This window comes from Falco rusticolus, chromosome 1 (genome assembly GCF_015220075.1).
Source record: "Falco rusticolus isolate bFalRus1 chromosome 1, bFalRus1.pri, whole genome shotgun sequence".
In the NCBI taxonomy this organism is placed as follows: Eukaryota; Metazoa; Chordata; class Aves; order Falconiformes; family Falconidae; genus Falco; species Falco rusticolus.
The window spans coordinates 74,762,832-74,783,853 of NC_051187.1; the positions used below are offsets into that span (position 1 = coordinate 74,762,832).

Here is a 21,022-nt window from a genome sequence, read left to right on the forward strand (position 1 = left end):
GGAACGTAACAGTGAGCAGCTGATGGACTCTCTTGGGTAAGCTGGCTCTCCTGCCTCCTGTCGCATGCTTGAGCACATAGGTAGGCAGAAACAGGGTAACTTCATGCTATTTCTTGTATTTTAAAACCTGTGATAAATTAGTGTTGTTGATATATGCTAGAGAAAAAAAAAGAGAAGTCTGAAAGCAGTTGTTTGAGAAAGCCCAGGTTTAGCTTTGATCAGAAAGCTAGAGGACACACTGCGTTAAATAATCTGATCACTGTTCCTGGCCCAAAAATCTATGTTTCTAAAAAATCTGTTTCTAAAATTTTCAGAACTTCATGACTCACCGTTGCTTCAAGAGTAGTTAAACTTAAGACTATAAAATATTCTGCATTTGGATGGAACAATATTTTTTGAGAGAATGCCTGTTGTGAAAACCTCTTAAGCTTCTCAGGCCAAAATCAAGTCTCTGGTCCTGGAACGGAGCTTTTAAGTCAGCAGGGTTTCATCAGTGCAGCTCAGAACAAAATCTGCCCATTAGCACATTTAAAGCATTTGCTCACTGCCAGAGTGCTACCTTAATACACTTTGCTGAATAAACTTCAATTTCAGCACTCAAAATCAATTTAATATTGTGGGTAAATGTAATTATTTCAAAGTAATGTTAAGAAATAGAAAGGGCTATGTGATTGCAGATGAAATATAACTAAATAAGGATGTTGGCTATTTTTGAAACTTTCAAATGTGTGCTACGTGTTTGTAGTAGAGCATATGGCGCCTTCTGGGCCCTAGGGATCAGCTAGCTCTGCTTTTGTTGAACACGAATGCTGGGAATTAGCTAAAGAGAACCAGTTCGAGCTGAAGACATGAGACCCATCCCGCAGAAACAGAGGAATAAGAGACAGGCTTCCTCTAGCCACTTTTATAGGCACTTAAAAGATGAAGCGGGATTTGTGGGCTTACCTAGAGAAACGATTTTTTTCTGATACTAGAATTAGCTGTAGACTTGGTCCAAAAGTTGATTTGGAAGGAAAATTAAAGCTTTATTTGACTATCTGGATGGCCCTGTTTCCTCTACTTTAAATTGAACCAGTCTGGGAGACAATCTAGTGAAGTGGTTAGAGCCAGTATTTGCATGGAAGTAGGTGGTATCAAGCTGGTCTGTTCAAGGGAAAAAGATAGAAAAGGTTAGTCTAGAATTAATGTAAGAACTAATAGAGATATGGTAAAAGAGTATGACAAGCAGCCCTAGAGAAAGGCAGAGATTACAGCAATGTGATCAGATGGCGACTCTTCCAAAAAACACTTAAAATAGAACAACTGGAATTGCTCTGCAGCAACACAGGAGTTCTCATGATCAGCCTCACTGGTGGTTCATCTAATTCAGGCTTCACCTGAGACTTCACATGAAAGTTGCTTTACTTGATCTAGGGTTTTCAACAGGTAAAGAAGGCAGCAAAAATCCCTAGGTGGGTTATGGCTGTGTGTACCACAAAACAGAACGGATTAATTATCATGTGAACGAACTCCTGGAATCAGGTCATTTATGGAATGGTCTGTGTTTGCCATCTAGTGGTACAAAGCCAAAATTTTTGATCTGATGCGTGAGAGCAGACAAGGCAGTGGAAACCTGAATTGGAAGCAGACCTCTCCTCTGCAGAAATATGACAGCTTTCAGGCAGATGGTGTCTTTTAGGAACTGGGGGCAGAAATTTTGCAGCCCTTGAGTCACCAGACTTAGGAATAGACCATTAATGAGTTAGTAAGGGTTATCCAATAATTGGTCACTTCTTTTTAGTATTCTGATCATTGCTCCAGTCTTTCCATCTTACAGGTGCAGACTCTAACAATATTCAGGCACACAACTTTTCACTGCTTTCTGCGAGCATTCAGGCAACTAAATATCCTAGGGATTTGAGATTATGTTCTACCGGTTGGTAATCCACACTTACAAATCTCTCAGTCAAGGGCCCTCCACATTTCTAGAGGCATCAGCTATGCTTTACAGCATCCATGTATGAAGACACATCTTCCAACAAGGAGACCAAACTACAAAGAAATCAGCAGCTCATAAAAAAAATGTACAGGGAATATATACCATTCTGGCAACAGAATGTATATAGCTAAATATAAGCTGTAAGACTGGTTTCCTCTCTTAAAATATTCCAAGGATGTATGAATAAAGAATTAAGTAAAAGGATTAGCTTTATTTCTCAGTTATGTCATACAGTAAATACAAGATGATATTTCATTAATTGAAATATATTTTATCAGAGGAAATTATAAACAGCACGTATTACTAACCATTTGTATTACTTACCTGGATTTCTTGCTATATAGTTAGAGAAAATAATAATAATACGTTGATATTTTATCAGTATTCAGGAAGTTTACAATAATTCCCACATCCCAACTTAACAGCAAATGTTTTCAGGTTTTACTGCAAAAACATAGCTAGGAATTCAGAGCTGGAGCTTTCATAATATCTCTGTGATTCAGGAATATTGCTCAGTTTAGCTATTCCTGAGATTTTCCCTCCTATGTCATACAGATTTTTTTAAAAACCCTTTCACAAGCCACAATGAATGAAAACAAAGCAATACAAATTATATAGAGGACAAATCTCACGTGAATAAAACAAAGATTAATGAGATCGAATTTACTTTGCTATGTAATGGTAATCATATTAACGCTAATATGATTCTGAAAAGTGTACCTATACATAACACCACATATATAACAAAATATGTGGAAGTATTTTTTTTTTAAATTACATGCTATTAACTATGGTCCCTTTTTAAAAGAAATACTACTGAATCTTCTATTTATTGAGCAGCTGTTGCTACCTGTGCTAATTCATTCATCCACTCATTCAAGTGATATTTATTTAATTAATTATTCAATCAATTGTTCACCGAGGGACCCTATATGATCTATGTTTTACAATTGACCTCAAAGAGTGAGGCAGCTGAATGCATACGATAGAAAATAGAAAAAGGCATCGCAAGGTTCACAACAATTATCCAAGGTTCAAAGCCAAAAACTATTTCTTCTAGTCCATTGTCATATTCCGGGCGGCACCCAAATGCCGGTGGTATCCACAGCTGCAAGGAAAGAACACAAGGCCAATATAAATCACCAGCAATATGAGTCACTAGCCCTTAAGGACTGCAACCCCACCAAACTGCAAATTGGTTTCAGAAATTCTTAAGAACATCCTCCCGGTTGCTGTTGGGTCACACTGGTGGAAGAGGGTTTCAGCTTCCACTGCTGTTACAGTTTTTGTACTGTGACTAAAACAAGCCTAGACTCCCAGATTCCACGTTTAAATAGACTTTGTTCCCCAAAGGCATATTCGCTTATTCTTCCAGAAGAAGAAAAATTTACCTGCTACTGTAGAACCATGTACTTCTAATACACTTATCAGGCTTGAAAGGTTGGGAGGCTTTTGGGTATTAACTTGTGAATTATGTTCTAATGTCTTACCGAAAGGTTGCAGAGGAATAAAAATGCAGCGATGTTCTTCAAAATTCTCCTCTTGTTGTTAGTAACTGAGCTTCTACTATAAAATGAGATATCTGAGGCCAAATGTGTGACCAAACTATTTTCCTGACTCGTTTCTTCTTTGGCACCACCACCACCATTTTCTCTCCTACAGATAGTGCCCTTGAACAGACAGGGTACCTCCCCGTCCTCACCAGCAGCTCTGCCATTGTAAATCTCTTTGTACGAGGGGGTAAGTGATAAAGTGCTCCCCCGAGATATAGTCACTATTCGAAGAGTTTTAATATCATCGTTCACCTTTTCCTGCTCACGATGTATGGATTCAATGATGAAGAGGTTCTGAATGTACTTCTCAATTATAACGAGGACGGAGTAGGGCAGGTTATACCATGTGTATTTGGGGTGAGCCTGGGCACAGATAATGGCAAGGATCGATCCCCAGGAAAGGAGCCAGGACCCCGCAGCTGTGCCCACCAGCAGCTCCGCATCAAGTTTTCGAGCAGGATTTTTTGAATTATCCAATGATCTGTCTTCCAGTCTGTAGATGAGAAGGGCAACGATTCCAGCTGTACACATGAGAGCCAACACGAAGATAGCATGCAAGTAAAACATAGTGAGTGCTAACTCACTCTTGATTTTTGAACGTCCAATCTGAATTAAATAAACAACAACAATAGCTATTGTGCTAGTTAACACAATTAGTCCAAAAATCATTCCAACAGTTATGCCATGGAATTTGAATGGAGTTTTGTGTTGCTGGTGGTGCTCAACTTTGCGGCCAATATTCTTCCACAGGACATAGAGCATCGTGGATGCTAGGATATGGTACTCTATATTGAAGGGATATAGGTAATATATTCCTTGAGAAAATATCGAGCAGAGAGTTGTTGTTGTGCAATTGCATTGAGGTGCATGATCATCTAAAACTAAAGGAGAGGGAGAGATTAGTTATGCGCACTATAAAGATTTCTTATTTAGTAAAACAAAAATTAAGTAACAAAATGTCAGAGGTAAGATTTCAGTCAAACAATACATCACACCACCCAGTTAGCAACCTAAAAAAAGGTCTCGCCCTTAAAGTCATTAACCTAACAAAGTTTTTGCATGTTCCCTGAAGTATGATCTCTGACTTCACTGCTCAGCCACTGAGCAATAATCACATTGTGGCACTGAACTTAAGCAGTCTTGGTAAAAATACCTTTTTATAACATGAAAATCTAGATCCCAAGGGCTTTGAGTCCTCAGCCCTTTGGCTTAGAAGGCTTTTATAGAAGCCCAGGGATCTGTGGATCAGATCAAGAACAAGCTTAACAAGGAAAGAGCTCAGTTCTGCTGTCATTTTTCTCAGTGATTTACACTAGCATGGTTCCTAGTATCAAAACCACTTTATTAAGAAGATTTTTATGCCTAGGAAAGAGATGAAGTAAACCACAGATACTTTCACTCAATGCCCCAGTATAGTTTTAAAATTAAAAAAAAAATTAAAAATCAATCTTCTGTTTTTGAGAGGCGCCTATGAAATCATTACCTCTCTGTTGTGAAGATACCTCCATTGTAAACCCCTATGGCAAAATAAACAATTGATAGTATTTGTAAAATATATTTAATGTGCATTTATAACCTAAGCAAATAATGGCAGAAATCAGAAATTTCCACAGTGGTAGAAAAAAAAAGATACCTATTTGCACAATGCATTTATTTAGAAGTATATAAACATACATGCTGAAGAGCACATTTTTACGCACTGATTTGAGATTTGTGCCTGGAAGATTTTCTTTTGTTTTCTATAATTTTAGAAAAGAAGAGGAGAGGACAAAGTTGGTATTGTTTTTTCTCAACCACACACTGTTAAGAGACAGAAAAAAAATTCCTTTTGCAGTTTGGATTGTATGTTAATGCCAAACTTTTCTTGGAGATCACTACTTTACTCCCCCTTGTTTCAGATGCTATTTCTGACTGTTCATAATTGTGTAACAATTCTGGCAGCAGAACAATAGGAAATAATATAAAGAAACCGCTTCTATTTAACAAGTAGAAATGTCAAAAAGAGCCACTAACTTGTGATTTGCCTGCTCTCCACTAATGCTCCGTGATTACAAAATCTCTGAAATATTAATTCAGCTACTTGATTATTAATGGAAACTAGATAGTTTCAATTAGATACATATAAAGGGTAACAACTGCAAATAGATGTAAAATTGTGGCCATAATTCTAGACAGTTATACTGAAAATACTATTTTACAGATTTTAAAATTTAGGTTTTGCTTATATGTGAACTTTGGCAGGAACTATTAAAAATGCCTAAAATTTTTCAATTTACACAGACTATAAATAGGCAAAAAACAAATTAGTTCAGGATTTGTCTTAGTAGAGGCAAAATCAGGTGGTTTTAGGATACGGGCGCTATTGAATTCACTGGGTGGGAAAACATACATTTTCCTCTTCAAAAGCTGTCTGTCTTGTCCTATGTGAACACAATCAACATTTATCAGCTGTACCAATAAATTTTCATGGGAAGAAAATTACTTACAGCTGCTGAGAACTTTTATTTCCTCTTTAAAGTTAACCACTCCTAATTTCCCCATGCTTCAGTGGTGTTTGGAAGTGGAAGGCATCCCCAGCAGTTTTATAGAATCACAGAATCATAGAATCCTAGAATGATTTGGGTTAGAAGGGAACCTAAAGATGATCTGGTTCCACCACCCTGCCGTGGGCAGGGACACTTTCCATAGACCAGGTTGCTCAAAGCCCCATCCAACCTGGCCTTGAACACTGCCAGGGATGGGGCATCCACAGCTTCTCTGGGCAACCTGTTCCAGTGCCTCACCACCCTCACAGTAAAGCATTTCCTCCTAATAACTCCCTTATACTCGATGTTTGTTGACTACAACTTGCATCATCTTACCAATAGATAAAACGGTTCATTAAAAAAAGAACACCTAGAACAAAATACTTATCTTGTAAAGCAGCACTAATGGATAACCCCTTATCCCTCAGAGCCATCCCAGTGAATCTCATAGGACCACACACCACATGTAACCACTCTCCTGGGAAGGATTTGCAGGATTATCCATGCTTGTTTTTCTAGAAATAACTTAATAAATAGCAAACTCTGGTTTTAAAACTGCTGCGTTCAATTTACTAATAAAGGGGTTCTTCAGTGATATTATTCCTCAAAAGAAATGTTTGTAAAAATCTGTTTGTTTTGAACTCAGAAGGAAAAAAACAACAGCCTGGATCACATATATGATAATGATAATGATCACATAACATTTTAGTTATAGATCGGAACTCTGTATCAGCTCACTATACTTGCCTGGGAATGACTATGCTGACATAGTCATGAATGACCAAGCTCCATTCTACAGTGACGCAGTATTTTGTATGACATGTCTAAGAGCAGGAATTCCAAAATGTCCCAACCCTTTTGCTTACCTATTGTTATGTTCCCAAAACCAAGAGTGATCAGTCTTTCCTTATGTTCATTCAGTTGATGTTTTGACTCTGTTAACACACCATTTGTCCACAGGAGTAAATTTGTGAACACAGAATGGATAACCCCAAACCTACAAAATAAGATAATTATTGAAGGAATCTGCACAGAGTATACTTCCATAGATATTAAATAAAATGGATTAACTTTCTGTAGACAAGCTACATGGCAGTATGAAAAAAGCAACATAATCCATCTTTAAAAGATGTTCCGCAGTGGAGCACAATGAATGTTAGACTTCCAAAATTTTACAGAAACATAATGGCTTAATGTATTAAACCATTAATAGGACACTGTTATTATTTGTTACGCTGTCTTATGTGACGGGTTTTATTCTTTGGTTTGGGCTGGACAAGCTTCATGTTAATTACAGTGATTGAACTGTCTGAAGAGGGTTAATTGTTTAGCAAACCGCATTTCACAGCCTGCTGTGGTGCTCCTTCATACTCACTGTGGCTGGTCCTACTTCACAGATACCACCACTTTCTCTAATTTCTAGTCCATGCATTTTTGTCTCCTGGAGAGAGCTGAAGCTAAAAGAGGGCTTTATTCCATTCAAAGAACTAGTACAGTGAGGGTAGATCTCCATGCATTTTTGAGACTCCTGGTCTCTGACAAGCCATTTCAGACATGGTGAAACAGAATGGCATTGGAGAAAAAAGTGGGTTAATGGTTCATAATTTCCTAATAAAATCCATGCAGTAATTGTTTTTTGCCCAGCACTCTCCTCTTTGTAGAAGGCCATGGTATCTCTTTCCTAGGCACAATCCTTTCACCTATCATTCTGCCAGGTGTTATTCTCCTGCACCCAAGACCAATAATGTTCCTTCACCAAGGAACAGTTATTACTGCACTGTTCTCAGTGACAAACTTGCAGTTAGGGATTTTTAAAATATACTTATGGACAGAGTTGATTTCACCAGTTGACAATGCAAAGCCTTCTGTGATCACTCTCCTCACTGGCATGGGGCTTGGACACTTACCCAAGAGAGCAGAACAAATGGAGAACCTTCACCACAGATGACATTTCTGATTAAATTTATTTTACTTCCTAACAGAAACTGGTCAGCTCATTGATAATTTGAAAGAAGTATTTTTAAAAATTACCATATTTGCTTCTATATACAGATAGATCTACTTTCTCAGAAAACCAAAAAATATATCGGAGCTGGCTCTGCTGCCTCAAAGGCTAGTCCTCAGTTCTATAAGAAACGTGTGTATTCAGCTGTTTCAGAGGACAGACACATCAGTTACCCCACGAGAATCAAGTTCTGGTGTCAGAAACATGCACAACCTTTACTGAGTCAGTTACACAGGATACCCACAGGGAGGTTGTGTTTCCCAGTCCATTTGCACAGCTGCATCTACCACAGCTGGGTGGTACGGCTGACACACCTGTGGGACAGGCTGCCATCCAGAGGGACCTGGACAAGCTGGAGAAGTGGGCCCATGTGAGCCTCATGAGGTTCAATAAGGCCAAGCACAAGGTCCTGCACCTGGGATGGGGCAACTCTCAGTATCAGTACAGGCTGGGGGATGAAGGGGTTGGGAGCAGCCCTGGGGAGAAGGACTTGGGGGTGCTGGTAGATGAAAAGCTGGACGTGAGCCAGCAATCTGCACTCACAGCCCAGAAAGCCAACTGTATCCTGGGCTGCATCAACAGAAGCATGGCCAGCAGGTCCAGGGAGGTGATTCTGCCCCTGCACTCCACTCTGGTGGGACCCCACCTGCAGTGCTGTGTTCAGCTCTGGAGTCCTCAGCACAGGACAGAGATGGACTAGTTGGAGCGGGTCCAGAGGAGGGCCATGAAAACGATCAGAGGGTGGAACACCTCTCCTGTGAGGAAAGGTTCACAGGAGGAAAGGGAGAGTTGGGGTTGTTCAGCCTGAAGAACAGAAGGTTCTGAGAAGGACTTATTACAGCCTTTCAATACTTAAAGGAGGCTTACAAGAAAGATGAGGAAAAGGTTTTTAGTAGGGCCTGTTGTGATAGGAAAAGAGGTAACAGTTTTAAACTAAAAGAGGGTAGATTTAGACTAGATATAAAGAATAAATTTTTTATAACTAACGTAGTGAAACACTGAAACAGGTTGCCCAGAGAGGTGGTTACATGCCCCATTCCTGGAAACATTCAAGGTCAGATTGGATGGGACTCTGAGCAACCTGATCTAGCTGAAGGTGCCCTTGAGCAGGGGGGTTGGACTAGATGACCTTTAAAGGTCCTTCCAACCCAAACCATTCTACAGTTCTAAGATTTTATGGTCTCGTTCCAAAAGGTGCTTTCCATAAAAATCAATATAAAATACCTCAGATATATTGCACTGACTGCAGGCTGCTGATGCAGATTCTCTTTCAGGAGCTAAATAAAGAAGACATAATATAGTGCGTAGTTCTGAGACACACACATGACTCTTCCTTCAAAACAAGCAAGTGACACTGTGGGATCATGCATTGCCCACTTCCCTCTCTGATGAGAAAAATATATGTATTCTGTGACTGTTGTATATTATAAAACATAAGCGCAATTTAAATAAGGGTAAACGGAGTTACTTTCTATTTAACTATTCTACTTCTTTCTACTTAACACAACCAGGAGGAGAATCAATCTCTGTAAATTTTCACTGTCCCTCATACAGTAAACCTGTAGGTATTAAAGCACTGTGCAGATCTACACCTATTAGCATCCAATATAAGATTCAGATCCACTTTACCTTTCAAGTGTTTTGAAAGACTGGATAATATCCTTTGCATGACACCACAGAAAGTACACCTAAATGAAAGGAATACAGAGAAATGTAATTACAGTAATGAGTATGTGTGACACTCAAAAAAGGAAAATGTACCTGTAGACAGAAACACTGATGTTTAAATTACACATGTGTGAAATAACTCATGATTTCCTGTGATGTTCACCCCGAACCTCTCTGGCATGAAGAACCTGAGATTTCTTATAAGCAGTCAGTGGCTTAACAGCAAAGTCTCATCAGTATGACTCACCAAATCATATTTTGCTTCTATATCTGGAGAGGTTTTTATTTCAATGACAAAGAAAATAAAACTACCAGCTGTGGACAGCAGTATGATTACTGCAGGGCACGGTGATGCTAAGTTTGAATGATTTATTAAATATATGAAATTCTATGAAGGGAGAGACATAAGTGAAAGGATGCCAGACTTGATTAATAAAACAAACGATGGACACGCAGTGTTGCAGCACAAACAAACTAGTAGGCTGCAACAATTGGTGCCCCGTGCGAGGCTGAGTTGGACTCCAACTACAACAACTGGCAGCCAATGTAGCTGAGACAAGTGCCATTGACAATTAATCGATATGGGTGTATTGCGATATTTGTTTTCCATCTTAACTCAAATTGCAACTTTTGGCGTCCAACGTAGATGGGGTCTAATTGATATGGGTGCAGAAGAAAAAACTTCTACATTAACAATGCTTATAGATATATTTGAAAAAAGAAGCATGAAGTATAACAAGAAGGCAATAAGAACTTTGCTAGGATGGTGCAAAGTAAATGTCGTGCTAGTTACGCCAGAAAATGTCTCCAGTGTTCAGACATTGCAAAACACTGGAAAATTACTTCTTGAGGCTGCCTCGAGGGGGTATAAAATTGCAACAACATTGCTAACAACATGGAGATTAGTCTTAGACTTACTAGAATAATTAAAAGTGGACAGGGAGACAAATTCTATATTTGCAATGCTTATGGATATATTTGAAAAAAAGAGATGTAAAGTATGATAAAACAGCAACAAGAATTCTAGTGTGGTGTAAAAAGTATGATTTGCCAATTACAATGAAAAAGGTTTTCAGCGTTCAGACATGGCAAAGCATTGGAAAGTTACTTTTTGAGGCTGCTTCGAGGGGAGACAAAATTGCCACAGCCTCGTTAATGATGTGGAGATTGATCACAGATTTGCTAGAATTATCAGAAGAGGACAGAGAGACAAACCCTATATTAACAATGCTAATAGACATATTTGAAAGTAGAGGCATAAAGTATGATGAGACGGCAATAGGAACTCTGCTGGGGTGGTGTAAAAAGAATGATTTGCCAGTTAACGGTGAAAAATGTCTCCAGCATTCAGATATGGCAAAGCGCTGGAACATTACTTTTTGGGGCTGCCAAGAAAGGGTCAAAATTGCTACAGTGTTGTTGACAACATGGAGATTGGTCTTAGATTTACTAGAACATCCAGAAGTGGACAGGGAGACAACACAGGAAGCAAGAGAAAAGTTTGTACTATCCATCTGAGAGACAACCACATTAAGAACATGGCAGTTGCACTCAGGGATAGTGCAGAAAGCACTATTCTCAACAGGAGAGTAAGAAAGAGAGAGACAACAGTACTGAATTAGCAAGTAAAGGGGAAAGAAGCATAAAACTGGGAATCTTCATTTGTGGGAGCATAATGGAGATGTCAGGATAGAGATTGCTGCTGATACAGAACTGGTTCCAAGGGCTGACAAGTGTGAGGAGAATGATACCAATATTCCTCAGGAATGTTAGAGTGAAACTCGAGTCCTGTTTGCTCAGAATAGCTTCTAGGATACTGAACTTGACAGTAGGTGAACTGTAAAGAGAGAAATGGTCCAAAAAGTTTCTCTTAGAAACCTGCCTGGTTGGTGTTCCAGAAATGGTCTGAAAAGTGCAAAGAACTTTGGGTTCTTCCTCATCCATTAGAGTAACTGGAAGCCCTTTTTACTATTGTGTCCACTGATGGAGGGTGCCTCCACAGCTGATGGTGTCTGAGACATTCAATACCTAATTTTTTGAAAAAGCTAGGAAAATGCAGTTCTCTGTAGCTCACCAATGCTACCCAGCAATAACATGTTCATTCATACCCTTAATTAAGTGTTTATCAAAAGGAGGTGTGACCATTGGTAAAACCCCAGGTGTAAAGACTATAAGATATCATGGAGGTTTCAAATTAAATCAAACAAACCGAAATTAGCACCTTAGCGTCATGTAATGCCATGTTCCTTTTCCCATTCTGGGATGGATGCAGTAAAATCTAACAGCAGATGTGAACGCATTCTTCAAAACTTAAAAAATGTAAATTTTGAAGTTCTGACATTAGAGGCAAGAAAATGGGGGGAAAGAGAAAGATAAAAGTCAATAAGGTAAAGAAATAGCATAAAACCGAATTTTTGCTCACAGAGTATTCATTGCCTCAAAGGGACTTCTGCCTGTGAAAAAGCCTAACACAGGCTGTCTTGGAAGGGCAGGTACTTGTTAGTTCATTGCTTGCACAGGTGCAGTACGTATACACGTATTAACTTACTGGCACATATCAGGATCTCTCATTTAAAGTAAAACACAACAGAATCTGACACATATTCTGTAGAAAACAAATCCTTCAGTTTTTAGATGACACATAATTAGGGATGTTCTCTGCTGTAATTTCATCCTGTGTTTCAAAGACATGAAAAGACTTGTCTTAGGTAAGAGGTATCTGGTAAATTACTTTTTAACTTTTCCTTTGATTGCTCAGGCTAACATTCAAGCTTTCGTTATTTTAAGCTCAGTAGATGATAAATTCGGCAACACTGGGTGATGTGAAATTTAAATTAGAATTCTTGTTTCCTTTGTTCAGCATTGTTTCTTCCACACTCTGGTTCATAATAGCTCGAAATCTTGTCAGCACAGGGTCACTGGATGCAATGAAGAATGCAGCATGCAGATCAGCAGGGAAAAAAGGCTTCAATTTCTTTGGTTTGTTTTTCAGAGGTAAAGCAAAGAAGTTGCAAGACATGGCAAGTGAATATTACAGGAATGTGAAATTAAGATTACTTCAACCAAATCAGAATTTCACCCTCAGAGAAAAAGACAGAAGAGGTCAGAGTTACTGCTTAAATTTCAATGCCTTTTTTTGTTACAGAAAGCAGAAAAATTTAAGTTGTTCAAATGCTCATTTACATGCAACCACAACTGCTAGGAAAATCTTTTCCTTTCTGAGTCACTTAATCATCTTGGAAAGTCCATTAAGTGGCCTGGCTATAACTGAGTATCTTAGCTGAGTGGCTTTTTCTTTCCCTCTTTCCTACAAATCTGCTGACAGCAGTTCAGAGGAATTCATGTGATAAACAATCAGCTGCGGAGTATCACCACACAAGAGAGACCCAAAGCCTTACAACAAGCAGCTGGAATATTTTATAGGAGTCGCTATGTTTGCTACTGCACAGCCACTGGTAAGCATAACCAAATGCTTCCAGAAGGAAATCTGTGTTCACTTGTTACAGGAAAAGTGCACAAGTATTTTATAACCAGCTAGGAAGGGTTTTTTCCCCTTTGAGCTATGAGGCCTCCCCCCCTAACCCCAATGGGACACCAGGATAGAAGATTGAACTGAACTTACGTGGCAAGTCCTACATACAGAAACAAGTGAATTGTCTTTAGCCAAGCTGCTCATTTCAGTCTGAAAATTCTACAAGTTATATATGTAGTCTGAAATAAAAAAAACCCCGATGTACATTAAAGTACAGGAGAGCATTTTTTGGTTGGGGTTTTGTTTTTTTTTTTGAACCCATAGGAATTTTACAGTGGAGCAATTTCAGGTTGCAAAGCCTGAATTTACACCTAGGAATAATATACATGCACAAGAATTTAGCCCTCAAAAGTATCCTGTGATATGTTTAGAAATTAAGTTAGTGTAAAATCCACGGATGACAAGAAGGTAATAAAACAAGATATAATATAAAAATGCAGCCAGTGACTTTTACCTGTAAGATGGTGTGCACAGCATGTGTAACAGGAAAAATGCCTTCAGTTGGTGATAAACAGTTTGAAAAATCAATATAATATCCAATTTTAAAAGAGTCCAGAATTAAAGTAATCACTGCAAATAATGTTATCCCACCTATAAATGAAAAATATATTAGAAAACATCCATGTACAGTTACAGGGTCTAGAGACAATTTGCAGAATGTGCTAAATCTGTTTAGGGAAATAAAAGTTGACCAACATCCATATTCTTGTCTAGGGACATTAAAGTAGATCAATGTTCATGAAGATAATTGACTCAATGTAGTAAGTCCCTCTAATTTGTGAAAGCCTCTGCCCAACATATTACGACAGCACATCACTGTGCATACCCTGCATGACCAGTGCAGAGGAGCCAGTCCCGCAATGGCCAGCACGCGGAGAGACTCAGCACCTTGCAGATGGCTCCCAGCTCCTTGCAAGGGCAGCCTCTCAAGTAACGGTAGCACTGAAGCAACCATACAGCGCATGAATTAATGCTCTATACAGCTCCACAGCAAACTACACAGTTCCAGGGAGCTGAACAATCATGTTACAGTCTCCTGGCCCAGGAGCTCAACAGTGGGAAGTAACACAATCACTTGGTATGCTTTGCCCGTGGTTCAGGAGGTTACGCTTCAACTCAGAGACCAAAACTACAATGAGCTGTATGGTTTGTTCCCCCAGAAAGAAACCAAAGACTCCATTTCAGTATCTATTATCTCCTCACGCACACAAAAAATACTCTAATAGGTTTCTCTAAATAATGTAATTTGTATTCCAAAGAACTTTAAAAATGCATGTTTCCCATTGTTTAATTTTTCTTTTCGTTCAGAAATGTAAATGTTTATTACAAACTTATTCTGTAAATCTATATGGTAACAGAATTTATATTATTAATAATCGGATTTGCACAGGTATGACTAAGCACAACTGGCAGCAAAATTACTGAGCCAAACTCTAAAGTCTTCATTGCTTGGTTGTTGGGATTTTCTCTCTAGGCTTTTATTCAAACAAGCTTTCACTGGGTTTAACTTGGGCTTATTTTAATTAAGACTAGATAAAAATCTATCCATGGACCTTAACTGGACCTTAAGATCAGCACCAGTATCTTAAACTTTCTTTGTAATTACTCATACAGTAAACAACATCACTAGTGTTGACTTTGATGAATATTCAGCTTCTATAAAGGACCACAACCTAACTTCCTTATAAGCACCACATGTTCCACTCGACCTGTGTTAATAAAATATAACACTAAATTAATAATTTATTTAATAATACATTTATTATTAAAGTTGCATTGATAAAAACTAAGTATAAATGATGAAAATACAATGTATTTTTGTTTATTTTTTCATTGATCCTTTAAAATTAAACAAAAATAGACTTCAGATTTTTTTTAATCACAAGGGTATGAATTCCAGTAGGACTTCATGTTTCTCTCTCACAATCTCTCTTATAATAAAAACATTGTTAAATTACTGATGGAGTATTATTTCTACCAAGACATAGAAACTTTTGATTTCATATTTCAAAATCTAAAACCGCAGCTCTGCACTTCATGCATGTGTATAATCCCATTCATTTTTTTATTTATGCTTATTATGACAGCTAATTTCTATTATTTCTAACATATGTAACAAGACTGAAGCCCACATTTAAACAGATATGCCATTTTCATTAGGTATAAAAGAAAATGGTGTCACAAAACGCAAAATTTTTACTTTTGAAATCAAATGATACGTTTCCTTATTTAAAGAATTTAAATTTTTCTAAAATAAATTAGAATTGTTAATTCTTCTGAAATAAATTTACGTGAGGCAACTGGACCTGCTCTGAGCAAGGTGTTGGACTAGATGACCTTTGGAAGTCCCTTCCTCCTAAATTATTCTATGAATGATTCTGTGATTCACACTTCATTTAGAAAGCTTGCAGGAAACAGGCTGTTTCTATTTGTCTGGAAGATGTCAATCTGAGGGACTTCATGTGTATTATAATTGTTTCAGTAAGAAGGAAAATTCTATCTTCTGAAGCAAAAGGATTATAAAAATCTTCCACAGTTACTCCACAATAAATTGTTGTGCATATGTTGACCTTACAGAGTATTTTAGAAAGGTATTTAATTGCCCAGTTGTAACAATAGTAAGGTTATTTCCCAATGAATTCATGGTGCAGGATCAAGCCCTGAGGAACTGCTTTAGTGAAGCAGTGATGTCAGAGCAAAATGGGTGGAAAATGTATGTTAGAAGTTCTGCGTCCTTGCTTCCATTACTCACAACAGTGGCTCAGCAGAATAGGATCACAAGGGCCTTGTTAATGAGAAGAAATGGGAAGAGGGAAGGCAAGGCAAGGCAAAGGGCTCCAGTTTAAAACCACAAAAATAAAAAGCAAACACATCTTATTTAAGTGATCCTCCTCCTGCACCATACATGCATCTTGCCTTTCCAAGGATGACCTGTATTGTAGCTCCACTCTGTCTTGCTTCCATGTCACAAGGTCAGTATTTCAGTTGTATAGTTTCACAGTTTTACATCTATGTCCAGCAGACCATTGAGGGGGAAAAAAACCACCATCACCAGCAAACAAAAAAAAAACCAAACTCCCATGAATTTTCTTTTATATTGAGTATCTTGGTTTATGCCTTAGTATCTCTTTTCAAGTTTCCTTTATATCCATCAAAGGTTTGGTGGGCCTCAGTCCGTTCCCACTGAAATGAACAGTTTTGCCATTGTCCTCCAGGTCGTAAAAGACTTTATATGACTCATTTATTTTAATGTTTCTGGCAATCACTCAGGTGGTCACACTGTAAGCATATACAAACTGTCCAACATACATATTTAGGAGCTTCAAAAGAGAATGATTATACTAACTTGCTTAGATAAAAATCAAAGTGTAACTATTATGACCATACATATGATATGCTAATGTTTTCCATGTTAACTTTTCCTGATGGAAAATTCAGTATTGTGTACTAATACTAAATACTAGATATATATATCAGTAACAGTAAGTAAGAAAGATAATTCCCTGTTTTGCTATTTCTATTTGAAAGTTAAAGAAATATGAAATGATTGCTATTGAGCACCGTATTATTAAAAAAAAGTTATTTTTTTCAAATATTCATTGAAAGCTGTATATCTTAGGTGATCAAAAATAGAATTTTCAGTATTGCTAAGTGCTGGCTTAATTCTTTCTATTAACCATCAAGAAGAAAAAAAGTCACGATGATACAGTTGTGAAAATGCCATTCTAAACTTAAAATATTGTTCAAATAATAGAGAATTCAATGCAAGCAGTAAAAAGACAGAAGTTGAAGTCTGCCAAGTGCTTTGTAAGTTGACCAGCTGTCTATGGGTTAAACAAATGCTGTGCTGCTGGAGACTGTGATAAAATAAAGCCATTTCTGAAGCCAACTGATTTTCGTTTTGAGTTCTCTGGCTCACTTGGCTGAACTTCTAAATAATGGTCAAAGAGCTCTTCCTAACAGGAGAGTGTACTCAGGGAAATAACATTGGGAATGAGTCAAGGAAAGGACTGCCTAAGCTTCCCTGTGATTATTTGGGTCAGGATAACTGCACCCCACTAAAGTCAAAGCTCTCCATGAAACTTTTCCCACACTCAGACTATAGGAGTGGCTCTTGGTATACCATGCAAGTGGGAAGACAACTGTGCTGTCGGGTTCACACAATTGACACCTAGGTGCAAAAAGGCTCAAGAAAACCATTCTGTGAGCAATTCTTGTAAACTGACCATCTGTCCTTCTAGCGTTGTTAACCATGTACAAGGACTCAATTATAGGTTTTTGTTAAACCATTTTTTTCAACATTTTTCATAGCAAAATGCTCTAAGTAGCCCCGTAAGTAGCCAGCTACCACCTCTTTGACTAAAACGATATTTGCAGTTTGAAGGGAATCATAAAAATATACTCATTTTATACTGCTTAATACAAAGACATTTGCTCTCACGATGCGAGCAGGGAGATCCTCTTCAAAAGCAGCCGACAGAGCTAGTAAAAAAATGCTGAGAACTTTCTGTGGAAAGACTTGATGAAAATTTGTCTCCCGTTTCCCCCTCCCCTACTTTTCAGACTTTTAGTCTTTCAAGTAAAAGACTTTGATGACAAAACCACTGATAAAGAGGAGGGCAAAGGGGATCTTGGCAGAGGAATTGCCACCTGAATTTTGTCTTTAGCTCAAATACATTTTCTTTTACCAACAGAGGATAAAGGAGTTGTACAGGCTTGTTGTAACTACAAGAAAATCCTAAAAACAGGAAAGTGTAGGTCTTTCCCTAAGGGCAAATTTCTTGAATTGCAGCCTAGACATCCAAGAGAAGCCATGGAAGCCGCACCACTTGAGAAGTTAGTACAAAGGGCCATCCTGTGCTGGTAAAAGAAATGGATAAGGTAACCTAGTAGTTCAATCCAGTATCTTATTTCTAAGTTTCTGTGACTCCTTATATCCTCTAGGACAAATGAAATGCTGTGAATGCTGTGCCAAAAGGGAAAGGGCAGGGGTCCTGCTGTACATAACCATGTCAAGCACTATTTATTCCCTACTTAGGAGGGGCAAGCTACCCTCTGAGTAACAAAAGCATAGATTGGTCCAAAATAGGACCAAATTAAGCCTTGCGTTAATGAATTTCAGGAGACTGTAAGCCACATAAGCTAATAAATGAAAAACGTCAGACAGCTGAGTATCGTTTTGGAAAACAGCCAGTAATCAAGTTCAATAATTCAACAGTTGGTACATGAACTCCATACATTTCAGGAAAGAGTCTACAGACTACGACTGCATATTAGACATTAAAACTAATGATTTTCCCTGTGCAATTCATACAGCACAAATGTTAACAGTTGCAGAGAAAAGACACACAAGCACCAAGACTGAGACCAAACTAAATTTCCACAACACAACTTTACTTTTCAAAATAATCAGGTTTTAGATGTTCTTGGGATTTTCATCTAGATATTTCATTAGCTGCTGTGATAATTAACTGTTGTCTCATAGCTAGTAGGTAGGAAATATTTTATGGAATAGCTGTCTTATAGCACTCTAATTAAAATACTTAGTTTCCAACCTGTCATTTACGCTGCCAAGACTGGAAAAAGAGGTTGATAAAACTCAGTTGCCTGTTACTCTACACAGTGTGATATAGGTTGGTTTTTTTTCTGGGGACCCAGAAACACAGCATTCCTGTGACTACGACTGCGTGATGCGCTCCCCAACTACCTTCTCTCAACAGACCTTTATATCCTCACTCAGTACACACCTGACTGCAGAGAAGAGCCATTACATCCCACCACTACCCTTACAAATTATACACTTTTCCTTACAAGGCTAATGCTAGCTTTAGATTCCTTGCTTAGATGCTTTATGTACTACACTACAAACTGATCTGGCCAGGGATTTCGTCTTCTGCCTAACTCCAGTTGTTTCTAAGGCATCACAGTACACATATAAATGGGAATCTGATATACATTGGTATCGAGAGCACTTCAGGAGATTTCCAACTGGTACTAGAATAAAGTAAGTTGCATTATATTGTCTGGAAAAGTGATTCCTCCAAAGAGTTGCATGACATGAGCAACACTGCCTCTTCCATTAGCTATATTTTATTTTTCAAGTGTTGCCAAACCAGCCTGGTAAGGGGAAAAAAGGCGCTGGAGCTTTCAGCACTGTAAATGGTAGGCTGGAAAGAGGATGTTTAGCAAACAGCTTTCCTGTACAATCTCCTAGTATGTTCAGCTTATGCATATATTTACTCTAGAGTGCACTGCATGTGTGTTAAGTTCATGAATACCAGGATGCCTCCTGGTAGGGATGGAGAGGGTAACAAAGTGGTAGCAGAGACAGGGGATGGCACGGACGTCCCGTGTGTGGTACCACCTTGTATGCCACAGGCCAGTACTTACACTTCAGCCAGCGGGCTCCGGCATGTGTGTCCTTGTCCCGGATCAGCCTCCTCTGCGTGCAGCTCCTGCAGAGGTACCACAGCATCCACAGCAGCTGGATGAGCATCAGCGTGATGAGGTAAGAGAGCAGGTGGCTCTTGCTGATGCCCACGGCGTGCACAGCCCAGGCGAAGGTGAGCAGCAGCCCTGCCAGGAAGAGGTTGATGCCATACTGGCTGCTGAGGATCTCGGCGTTTTTCTGCGGGTAGCTGCCGCCCACGGAGGGGGAACTGGCGGCTTTCTCCATCGCCCACGCCGCCCGCCAGGTGCTGCAAACAGGCGGCCCCGCTTCCCCCGGGGAGCCCCGAGGCCGCCTGGCCCGTCCCCCACCGGCGGCCGGGGGCGGAGCGGGGGCCCCGCCGTGCCTCCCCGCGGCCGCTGCCCGCCACGCCGGGCGGGGTCTCCGGGGGGAGCCCCGGGCACCCCGAGGGGACGGTGGGCTGCCGAGGCGGGGGGGAGCATCCCGACGTTTTGCGGGAAGAGGTGAGGGGAAGGGAGAGGCGGTTCCACCGCAGAGCAGCCGGGCGGCAGATGGTCACGTCCCCTGCGCGCCTGGCTGCGGTGGGGGCCGCGGGCCACACGGCCGCACCGACGGAGGTGCGTGCAGCCTAACGTGTCCCCTCGACAGGGCGACGGGAGGGACACCGGGCGCTGAACACACACACCCCCACGCCCCCGGCCGTTAGCGGCTGGCTGGAAAGCCGAGTTGATGCTCAGAGAGCAGGGGCGGGCGGCAGCAGCCTGCCCCGCAGCCCGGAGCGGGAGCGGCCGCGGGGGGCGGCCCCGTCGTACCGGGGCGGCCGCGGGTCACCCGCCACGCTACCATGCTCCGGGCCCCGATGTCCTCCTCCTTTTTGGCAACTGGCACTTCCCATTGGTAGTGAATAACCTCGGTTCTCCGGAATTCTTTAGACCTTTCAAAGGCGCCGATGCACCTTATTTTTTCAGTAAGTCCCATGCTGCCAACACAGTTTGACAGTGGTTGCTAGCTGGCATAGCAACTACCGAGCTCAAAGCAGCAAAGACTCCTGCAGGATTCAGTCCCATTCTTATTTATTCATTTTCCCAATCTTTATACACATTTTAAGTATTGAACTTTTTTTATTTAAACTGCTTAGTTGTAACTGTGACCTATGGCCGTAAAATACTAAGGTATGCAGACATCTAAATTTGGAGCACCAGTTGGTTGCCTATAGGGCTTGAGAGGAATTTCACCCAGTGTAAAACACTGTATTTTAAACGGTATTTTGTTTGCATACAATATGAATTCTCTTAATTCTAGCTCTTCGGGTACCTAGCCATAGCTTGGAGGGCAAATAGCAAGATAGACTG

At 39.8% G+C, this 21,022-nt stretch overlaps 1 protein-coding gene across 1 annotated transcript; it reads right to left on the bottom strand.

Annotated features, from left to right (window-relative positions):
• Nucleotides 1–2,263: 2,263 nt before the first annotated feature.
• On the bottom strand, nt 2,264–19,976 carry OTOP1 (otopetrin 1). Its single transcript, XM_037401055.1, has 6 exons — nt 19,652–19,976; nt 13,716–13,852; nt 9,691–9,749; nt 6,923–7,053; nt 3,469–4,412; nt 2,264–3,086 (listed from the first exon to the last, which is right to left on the bottom strand). Exons 1-6 carry the CDS (start codon nt 19,935–19,937, stop codon nt 2,916–2,918), a joined length of 1,728 nt encoding a protein of 575 aa, XP_037256952.1. The 5' UTR covers nt 19,938–19,976; the 3' UTR covers nt 2,264–2,915.
• Nucleotides 19,977–21,022: the final 1,046 nt, after the last annotated feature.

Coding starts and splice junctions, on each gene's coding strand:
- OTOP1 (XM_037401055.1), bottom strand. CDS start 19,937: ATGGAGAAAGCCGCCAGTTCCCCCTCCGTGGGCGGCAGCTACCCGCAG. Junction 13,853..19,651: donor CGGAGCCCGCTGGCTGAAGT/GTAAGTACTGGC, acceptor TTTCATTTATAG/GTGGGATAACATTATTTGCA. Junction 3,087..3,468: donor TATTCCTCTGCAACCTTTCG/GTAAGACATTAG, acceptor CTTTCCTTGCAG/CTGTGGATACCACCGGCATT.